This window comes from Rhinoderma darwinii, chromosome 3 (genome assembly GCF_050947455.1).
Source record: "Rhinoderma darwinii isolate aRhiDar2 chromosome 3, aRhiDar2.hap1, whole genome shotgun sequence".
Taxonomy (NCBI): Eukaryota; Metazoa; Chordata; class Amphibia; order Anura; family Rhinodermatidae; genus Rhinoderma; species Rhinoderma darwinii.
Window position 1 is genome coordinate 388,568,462 of NC_134689.1, and position 10,985 is coordinate 388,579,446.

A 10,985-nucleotide genomic window follows, 5' to 3' on the forward strand; every position below is an offset into this window, starting at 1 on the left:
TGTCAGTGTTCAATGAAAGTGAATGGCTCCGTTTTTGCGGACCGCATTTGCGGTCCGCAAAAACGGAGGTTTTTTGCTGTCGTGTGCATGGGGCCTTACCCCAGTGATCAGCAATTATCGCCGGAGGAAGCTACAGGAGAAATGTAGGATTACAGGACGGTCATTAAAATGAATGGCTGTCCATGTAATGCATGGACGGGTTCACCAGATCTCTCCATTCTGGCTCGCTCGGGACTCCCCTCTACGATGTCCAATAGAAACACTGTGCGAAAATATGTAGGTATACATGACCCCATATGACGCAGATCCTGAATACACTCGTGTGCGTGAGGCCATACTATTTCATGTAGGAAGACATCAGAACTTCACATATTGCTGAATGGACAAAGCTTCAACTTTTCCCTCAAGCCACATTCTTGTCTTATCAAAGGAGATTGTGGAGAGATCCTCCTTTCTAGTCACTGGGGGAACAGACATCACAATGGTGTGAAGAGGCGCAGCAGCTGTGTTTGTGGGAATTCTTTATTTCTACAGATGTCTTCCTTCATGTTCTCTTCATGCATGCCCGTCTTCCATTTCCTTTCCACCAGACGTTCCTCATTCAGAGCGTCTATTGCGACCCCACCAGACGGTGTCTCTGCCAGCTGTCCCCCAACAGCAGCTCAGATTTGCCATCTGTTTATCTCCTGCCCAATCCAAGGGCGCATGTTTATAGGGGAGATAGCTGAGCTTTCACCAATATCCCTTGTCAGAAAATCTTTTAAATATATTTTCCGTGATTTAAAAAATGATATACTTACCTTATTGGATCCTCTCTGGTCTCCTGCCACCTATCTCGGGCATCTCCTGCCTTTTTCTCCGTCCACGCTGACGCGACTTCCCTAGTTAAGTATCTAGTGGTGGATCAGGCGCCCAAAGCGGCTAGTCCGTGTCCGCAGTGTTGACGTTTTTATGAATTTTGTGTCAGCGCACATGGAGATAAAACGGGTGGCGGGGGATGCACAAAACCGGAGCTGAATTAGTTCACAACTCCGCCAGGGTCCCGTTCTGACGTTCCATTTGCATGACCATTGATTTCAATGGTGACGGATTCGGTGCCAATGGTTTCTGCTTGTCTCTGTTGTGCAAGGGTTCCGTAGTTTTGACAGAATCAATAATGTAGCCGACTGCGCTATTCATTCCATGAAAACGACGGAACCCTTTCACAACGGAGACAAACAGAAACCATTGGCACCGGATCCGTCAGCATTGAAATCAATGGTGATACAAATAGAAACCTGTGGTTTCTTGTTTGTTTCAGTCAGGGCCCCGTTCTGATGGGAAGCTCCGATGGAACGTCAGAATGGGACTTTGACGCAGATGTGAACGAAGCCTAAGCTGGATTTTTAAATCCCAGCAAAACCCTTTAAAGCGAACCAGTTACCGCTCCTGACATGTCTGTTTTAGTAAATATTTGTATTCCCCATGAACAAACCATTCTGGAGCATCTTTTCTTAGAACTCTACATTGTGGCTTTCCTCTGTTATTCCTCCTGGAATTGTAAGAATAAATTGACAACCGGGTGTTACCATTCCTCTTGGCAATGGGGCATGTCCCTACACAGTCTTATAGTATCAGCACTGATTGAGCACTGTCAGAGTGTGTAGGGATACACCAGTAGTCAGTTTAGTCATACATTTCCAGGAGGAATAACAGAGGAACAGCACAATGCCATTGTTTCTGACAGAAAAAAAACATACCATGTTCCATTGGATACGCGACAGAGGTATTTTCCCCTAGAAACCATAGTGGGGAACAGGGCATGTAAGATAATAATGTATGGGGATGTAGTAACGATCGCTTGTCCCAATACATTACTGATAATTGCTCCTTGTGAAAAGTGCAAACGAGCGCCGAGCAACAAACTGTCTCGTTGATCGGCGCTTGTTGTTACGCCCCAAAATTGGCCGGTGTTAAAGGGCCCTAAGAATGTAATACATTATCTATTTTGTATGGGGAAGTGTGTACGTGGAGGATCAAGCTGCACCCGTCAGTGTGTCTATATGGCCCCTGCTATGAAAGGACGTCAGGCGTGCAGAGACAGAATAAGTTGAAACATCTGGATTTTAGGAGCAGTTCTGCATAACGGGGAATAAATGACCAAAATGTTTGCACAGCTGGAGACTGGATCCTCTCGGCCTTGCTTTTATATAATAGTGACTCAGTGTCACCAAGCAGTGACACATAGGGACAAAACCCTGGCACGCTAGGCATGGATAATGACGTGAGAGTCTAGAAAACAAAGACAACGCTACTTGCACGCAGTACACACAACACTTTATCGCCCACTAAAATAAATATAATATTCACATACATGTTAGCCATTGGGATGTTGTAAGTCGTTGCCTATGACATGCAGACTTATCTTCAACAAGGTCTAACGGTCCTTTTACACCGGCCAATTATGGCCGTAACAAGGAGCGCCGATCAACAAAACATCTTGTTGATCGGCGCTCGTTTGCTCCGTTTACAAGGAGTTATGGATGGGGACGAGCGCTCATTACTCCGATCGCTCATTACTCCGATCGCTCATTACTCCGATCGCTCATTACTCCGATCGCTCATTACTCCGATCGCTCATTACTCCGATCGCTCATTACTCTGATCGCTCATTACTCCGATCGTTCGTCCCCATACATTTCTATCATGTTTACACAGGGAGATGTGCTGCCCACAACGATGATATTTAATTCTGCATAAACGATACGATCAGCCGATGAACAAGCGTTTGCTCGTTCATCGGCTGATCGTTGTTCTGTTTACACAAGAGCAGTGATCGGGAACGGGCGTTCATATGAACACCCGTTTCTCTGATTATTGGCCCGTGTGAAAGGGCCTTAAGATACATTGTGTCTCATACTGTACCTTGCTGTTATCTCTATATCCAAGGGAATGAATCCAATGTATTATCTCTTGTTGATTTTAGACAATGGGTGTGCTTAACGGAATTGTAAACCTAGAAATGAATAAGCAACAGAAGAAAAACTTTTATGTCTGTCTTCAGCAGACAGAGCAGATGGGGGAGGGCTCCTGCTACAGCCAGTTTCCTTACAGCCAGAATCAGCGCTGGTCTGAAGTTTGTGAGAAAGGAGCAAGTGGCTGATATTCTGTCACATATATAGAAGAATTCTTAATATATTTTACACAGTTTTGATATGATATTGCCATATGAGAGAGGATCAACGGAGAGGTGTGGCGTACACAGGTCCCGATACTAAAATTCAGAATGGGACTCACTCACTCATGGGATACTTTTGGTCCCAAAAGATTATAACATTCTGGCTGCATACTTCTAACACTAGGGGGAGCTAACTGTGTGTGAATTTATACAGAAAGTATTGTACTCAGTTATGACGGCAGGTAGCCGCTATGACTGCGTCACGACAAGCAGAGGAACCAGTTTAGTGCTAGGGACCCTACCATCATGGGACCTATATGGTAAGTACGCCATGGAAGTATAGGATGAATCAATGGGACATTTTTTTTTATGTTTAGTGTTCCTTTAAACGAGCCTTCCTCAGGCAGCCCCAGTGTCAGCATTCATTGGCCAAAAGCTATGTTGGTTAGTTAATTAGTTAGTCATGGAGAACCTCATTTGATGCCACACTACACAATGTCTAGGGCCTTGGATAGGCCTTTAGGTGCCGTCAGTATACATATAAGACATTCTAGGAACTGAGCACGGGGTCAAGGACACTGTAATTACTGCGTCTCTTCTGCGGAGGAGGCGTTTTCCATTTTATACACCAAGGGTGGATTCATTACATTTAACTCCTCGTTTGACGGACTCCAGCACACACCCATTTTATACGGCAGGGCTGGCTGGTGTCAAATATCTGAGAATAAGTCATTGGGTGTAACCAATAAACAGGTTTAGATGCTGGAGAAATGTAAGTGCAGGGGTCAGAGAGGAGAAAAGCACGCTCTGTGATCAATTCCTTCTCAGTCTGTCCTCTCAAACTTAAACCAGGACGATTCTTACAATATTCCAGCATATTAAAGACATTCTCACCCCATTGTAAATATTTTCCATATGACTTATGCAATGGAAAAATAGAAATATATTAATTGGTACAAAAAACTTTCAGTACATGGTGTACTGATGCCCGCTGTAGACAAGGCTCGTGGTGTCACCCATGTGGGAGCACAGCTGTAAATGAAGATAGCATGGAAATTATTGATACTTGGGCTTTTAAAGAAACAGATGTCGGATGAAGATGTTTTGATACGGTACCTCTTTTTGATAAGTATTGGGGTTGGAAGTTGTTCCTTATCGATCATATACGGCAGGATTTTAGGGTCCTATTCAGGTGGTGGATAAATTATAATAGGCTTTTGGAGCCAGTTCGATCCTTCCATTGGCCAAGCAATGGGAACCTCTATAAACACGTGGTCCTCAGAAGCAAATTTCTAGGTGCAATGGTTACCTGGTTTCTGGGATTTGTGACCTATCCAATGAACAGTTAATAAACTTTCGATAATAAAGAAGAGAAAGATCAAACTCTTATGAGATGGCACACTTGGGTTCAAATTGGCCTAAAGGAATTGGTAAAGGAGAAACATGCTTCATTTACAGCTGCATTGTGCCACTTCCAAGATGCATCCATGCCAGATCCGGACTTATTGGGGCATAGGGTTTGAACATCTTATGGCAAAGTGATCGCTCGAGATTCACCATGACTATGCTCTGTGTTGTTATATTTCTCCAGCATCACCAAGGGAGAAGATATATCAGTGATTGATAGAGACAAGTGGCTGCCGATTAGTGTAATATATCTGTAATGTACTTCCGCCCGCCCGGCCATTGCTAGGCAACGGCTCCGTCACACACACGGACGGCACACGGATGCTTTCCGTGTGCCTTCAGTTTTTTGGACGGCCCCATTGACTTGCATGGGCCTCACGGTCACGGAATCTCGGACCAAAGTAGGACATGCTCTACTTTTGTCGGAACGGAGCAACGGGACCGTCAAAAATACTGAAGTGTGCATGGCCCCATTGAAATGAATGGGTTAGGGTGGTAGCCGTCAGAAAAACGGCTAGCACCCTGAAGAAAAAGACTGAAGTGGGCATGGGGCCTTAAGAATTGCAACCATTTTTCTACACAGCCGCCTTATTTCAGGGGCTCAAAAGTAATTGGACAAATAACATTACCATAAATAAAATGTATTTTTTTAATACTTTGTAGAGAATCCTTTGCAGGCAACGACTGCCTGAAGTCTGGAACCCATGGACATCACCAGACGCTGGGTTTCCTCCTTTGTGATGCTTTGCCTGGCCTTTACTGCCGCTGTCACTTGTTTGTGGGTCTTTCTGCCTTAAGTTTTGTCTTTAGCAAGTGAAACGCAGTATGTTTTGGGTCATCTGTCCTGTAAAGCGACGTCCAATCAAATCAACCTTGCTGCATTTGGTTGAATCTGAGCAGAAAGTAAATCCCTGAACACTTCAGAATTCATCCGCTGCCTCTGTCTTCAGTCACATCATCAATAAACACTAGTGACCCAGTGCCTATGGCAGCCATGCATGCCCATGCCATCACACTGCCTCCACCATGCCATCACACTGCCTCCACCATGCCATCACACCGCCTCCACCATGCCACCACACTGCCCCCACCATGCCATCACACCGCCTCCACCATGCCGTCACACTGCCTCCACCATATTTTTACAGAGGATGTGGTGTGCTTTGGATCATGGGCCGTTCCAAGCCTTCTCCATACTTTCTTCCTCCCATCATTCTGGTACAGGTTGATCTTAGTTTCATGCTGTTCCAGAACTGGGCGGCTTCTATACAATGTTGTTTGGAAAAGTCTAATCTGGCCTTTCTATTTTTGAGGCTGATTAATGGTTTGCACCTTGTGGTGAACCCTCTGTATTTGCTGTCATGAAGTCTTCTCTTTATGGTAGACTTAGATACAGATACACCTACTTCCAGGAGAGTGTTCTTCACTTGGGTAGATGTTGTGAAGGGTTTTTTCTTCACTGTGGAAAGGATTCTGCGATCACCCACTACTGTTGTCTTCCGTGGTCGTCCAGGCCTTTTGGAGTTCACGAGATCATCAGTGCGCTGTTTTTTTTTTCAAGAATGCACCAAACTTTTGATTTGGCCACTCCTAACATTTCTGCTATCTCTCGGATGGATTTCTTAATTTTTTTCAGCCTAACGATGGTCTGTTTCACTTGCATTGACATTTCCTTTGACATCATGTTGTGGGTTCACAGCAACAGCTTCCAAATTCAAATGCCACACCTGGAATCAACTCCATACCTTTTAAATGCTTAATTGATGATAAATTATTGTGGGAATAGCCCATTAAATACCTTTTGAGATAATTGTCCAATTACTTTTGCTCCCTTGAAAACGAGGCAGCTACATATTAAAGAGCTCTAATTCCTAAACCCTTCCTCAAATTAGGATGTGAATACCCTCAAATTAAAGCTGGGAGTCTGCACTTTAAGCCCATGTTGATTATATAACTGTATATTCAACATGTTTTGGTAAACAGCTAAAATGTCAAAACTTGTGTCACTGTCCAAATAATTCTGGACCCAACTGTATATATATTACAACCTTGTCCTTATTAGACTTGAACGAGTTATTTACAGTGTGTATATTGTTTACAGTGCTTTTACTATCTTGAATACTTATGACAATGGCTTCACCATTTCTTCTAGGTGCCTTTGTTATCTGCTGGACTCCGGGCCAAGTTGTTCTTCTTCTGGATGGCATAGGGTGCGAAAGCTGCAATGTCCTGGCTGTTGAGAAATACTTCCTGCTACTTGCTGAGATCAACTCCGTTATCAATCCCATCGTGTACTCCTACAGAGACAACGAGATGAGAGCTACCTTTAAGCAGATCCTCTGCTTCTGCTGCAATCGAAGGTCCAAGTACTCACCTTCTGTCAAGTCAACGAATACCGAGAGGAGAATACTGGCCGATAATGGACATCCAGTTCGGGACTCCACACTTTAAACCACTTTGGTGTAGGCTCTGAATTTACTCCTTTTAGGCACCAATGGACATAATGAACAGTAGTCTAAGTGAGCTCGTATGTGATGATAGAGAAACTGACATTAAACTGAGAAGATCTTAAGAACTTCCCTGCTGTTTTGAAGTACATCACATTTCTTATTGACTTTTCCGATGAGTTATTTTTTTGATAGGTTCAGTTACTGTTTTCAATTGAAGGAGAAGATGTCTTACCTCCGCATCTGAGCTCAGTTTATCAAGAACCGTAAAATGCATGAGTTTATACTGATGTCTTCTGAAGTTGGGATGGTATGAAGCTGTAGAACATATAGTGGTGCACACCTAATGTTAAGGGCATGTTTACAAGTTATTTTAAAGAAAGTTTTCAAAGAATATACGTTAAGTTTGAGGAAGAGATGATTAGGAGGTGTTTGATGGAAAATAAACTGGATGGAAATGAAGCTAGTGAATATAATATATGACCCACCACAAGACCATTTGAAGCAATTGGTTGTAGCAGAATGAGTGGTATGGAGTATAACCGGCAAAATCTGACTGTTTTATATTTTCAATCTTCCAATGCTTGCGTTGATTTGGTGATCACTTGTGGAGTCAGATGCTTGATCACAGAAATCATGGTAGCAAGACTCATTATAAAGGTTGCTACACCCAAATGGAGCTAATCTGGTTGGTCGATCCTTTTTCTCTTTTGGTGCTAACTTGTAGGGTCACATCAAACTATGGTTGGTTCTCCAGCTTCTAGGCTAGATTGATCAAACCCCTATAGATGTTTGTTTCTGTGGTGGAACATTCATGGTCCTCACCACTTTGACAGTGATCCTCTCAATTTTGAGAAATATAGGCCACGATATGGAGTCATTTGACCAGTATTGGCTGTAGTATTCTAGCATCTTAGGTTAGATCTGATTAGAATGACCACTTGATGTGGTGTGATCCATTTTTAGTATTTTTGTATGAACCTACCAATGGTGGTTTTCACACGGGCACATCTTGCCCGTGTATAACGAGCCCGGAATGACAACACACCTTTCGATCGGCACAAGGAGCAACGATCGTTAAGTACTGGGATGAACGATCGTTACTACAATCGTTCGTCCCCATGCATTTGTATCATGTCGGCAGCACATCTCCCGGTTTACACAGGTGGATATGCTGCCGCATTAAAAGATCCGATCCACCGATGAACGAGCTGATTACACAGGGAAATCATCGGGAACGAGCGTTTTTGTATGAACGCTCTGTCACCCGATCAGTGGTCGTGTAAAAGGGCCCTAAGGTAACATCAACCTAACAATTATAATGGAGGACATGCCTGGTAGACTTTTGTGTTCAATTATGACAAAATAGGGGGCTTATAAATATTAGTGCAAAACAATGTGGCAACAATTCTGATGTAAGATAACAGTCAGAAACAATTGGGTTATACAGGCAGCACATCTCCCTGTATAAGCAGGGAAATGTGCTGCCGACATGATGGAAATGCATAGGGACAAGCGAACGTAGTAACGATCACTCGTCCCCATACGTAACCGAGCATTGCTCCTTGTGAAAGGAGCAAACCAGTGCCGATCAACGAGGCAGCGGCCCATATCGGGCCGTATAATACAACACTTTACTATAGACATCTCAACAGGTATTTTTTATGAAATTTGTATATATCATTCTAGTTATATCAGCAGGAGGTTATGACTCATACATGGTTTGCTCAAAGGGGCTCTCTGGGACCCAAACATTGATGGACTATCCTTAGGATAGGCTATTAATGTTGATCTGTGGTGGTATGACCTCCGGGACCCCTGCCAATCAGTACAATGAAGGCACAGTGGCTCCTCCGTATGGATGGCTGTGCCTGGTACTACAGCTCAGTCCCTTTCATGTGAATGGGATGAGCTGCAGTACCAGGCACAGCCATCCATATGGACAAGCTGTTGTGCCTATGTAAATAAAGAAGAGGACATGGCACTTGCAGGGGCGCTACATCACCTTCATTGTGCTCATCAGCGAGGGTCCCGGAGGTTAACCTTCACTGATGAAAACATTGATGGCCTATTTTAAGCATAGGTCATCAATGTTTAAGTCCTGGAGAACCCTTTTAAATCCGGGAATAATGGATGTGTAGTAAGTGGACATGTAAAAGAGAGGTGGCCAGGGGGACAATGTATGCTTAGCTGAAAGTATAAGCAGCATATCCACGTTAAAGGGGTTGTGTGACACTACGAGATTAAAAAAAGCAGCGCCACGCTCGTTCATGGGTCGTGTCTGGTATTGCAGCACAACACCTTTCTATCGAGTCAGCCTGATATGCAATATCAGACAAAAAACAGACAAGAGTGGCACTGTTTCTGAAAAAAAATAATTAAAAGCAGACTTTTTTTCTAATCCTAGACAACCCCTATGAGCACTTTCTGTTTTATTATACATTAGGATAAAGTATGAAAAGTTATGGCCGAGTGCCAGAATGATGAGTATTTCACATTCCAGGAGGAGAAGCAATCTTATGTACAATGTCACAAAAGAATCCCTATGATATGTAAAAATGATATACATAAGTGTATATATAAACATATATTTTGGCATTGAACTTTATATAAAAAAAATTATTGTTACATCTGCTTTCTTCTTTGTTTTTAATGTCCTCTATAAGAAATATTTATACAAACAGTAAAAGATATAGAATTTGGTAGCTAAGCTAGGACTTCGAGGTGACTTTTGGTCAAATAAGAGTTGTGGTAAAATCGCTGTGTTTGCCTATGCGGGAAAAATTGACCCACCAATTGCCATGATCGGAATTTTTTGCAGTTGTCGCAAGAAACCGACGACTTTTTTCACCGTATGGAAACATTAAAGGGTAACTAAACGTTCAACAAACTTCTGACATGTCAGAAGTTTTGATTGGTGGGGGTCCAAGCACTGAGACCCCCACTAATCGCTAAAACGAAGTGGCAGCCGCGCTCGTGTGAACGCTGAGCAGCTTAGTTTCTGTTTGGCTTTTTCCGGAAATCAATGTAGTGGTGTACGGACTCAATAGAAAGTCTATGAGCCCGTACTCCGGTACATCGGCTTTCCCGGAAAAAGCCAGACAGAAACGAAGCAACTGAGTGCTCACACGAACGCTTCTGCCGCTTCGTTTTAGCGATCGGTGGGGGTCTCAGTGCTCAGACCCCCACCAATCAAAACTTCTGACATGTCACTATGACATGTCAGAAGTTTGTTGAACGTTTAGTTACCCTTTAAGGTAGCACGATTTTACAATGATCGTCACACAAACCACAAGTCAATGTGCAAAATCTATTAAAAGGTTAGTCCAATCGTAGACATTTATGACATATCCATGGGATATATCATAAATGTCTGATCCTTCAGGGTCCCAGCTCGCTCGGTTGTTTCTGTAACTCCAGTAGAACAAAATAGAGAGAACCGTGCATATACCTTGCCTTCATTTCTCCGCCTGTCATGTGGTCGGTGTTAGCTGTCTCACCAGGCGGGATGGCAGTCGTGTGACCCCCTGTTCTGGAGATAGGTGCAACCTGCACCAAGCTAAGACCGGCATCTATAAGACATTTATGGCATATCCCATGTGAGATGGGAATAACTAATTAAAGAGGAAAAAGTGTGATTGTTAACGATAGCATCCAATCAGATTTCAGATTTTTTTTTTTTAAACATAAAGATGTGATTTGATTGGTTGCTATGAGAAACACCAATATTTTTTATACATAAGGCTCATATCCCAGCTGCCACCTGTGCTATGCTGCCTTAGGCAAGTTCCCAGTTGACTTGTATTTTGAATACCGTCATGTTTGCTTTAATAAAAACGCTTTTATTTTTATATTTAGTTTTTCTCCTTGTCATATATCTTTGCATTTTCCTTCTTTGCATCCGTTTGTCATCCTTGCCTGTTTTTATGTAACATTGGTTACAGGTGAGATGTGTGCTACCATGAATAAAAAAT

At 43.1% G+C, this 10,985-nt stretch overlaps 1 protein-coding gene across 6 annotated transcripts in view; it reads left to right on the forward strand.

Moving 5' to 3' along the window:
* LPAR2 (lysophosphatidic acid receptor 2) overlaps positions 1 to 9,639 on the forward strand; it is a 51,416-nt gene extending 41,777 nt beyond the window's left edge. For all 6 annotated transcript variants that reach the window (XM_075858942.1, XM_075858940.1, XM_075858941.1 and 3 more), the window contains exon 3: positions 6,717 to 9,639. In XM_075858942.1, coding sequence (XP_075715057.1) covers positions 6,717 to 7,015 — 299 coding nt within the window. In that variant the 3' untranslated portion in view covers positions 7,016 to 9,639. The remainder of the gene's footprint in view (positions 1 to 6,716) is intronic.
* The last annotated feature ends 1,346 nt before the right edge of the window (positions 9,640 to 10,985 follow it).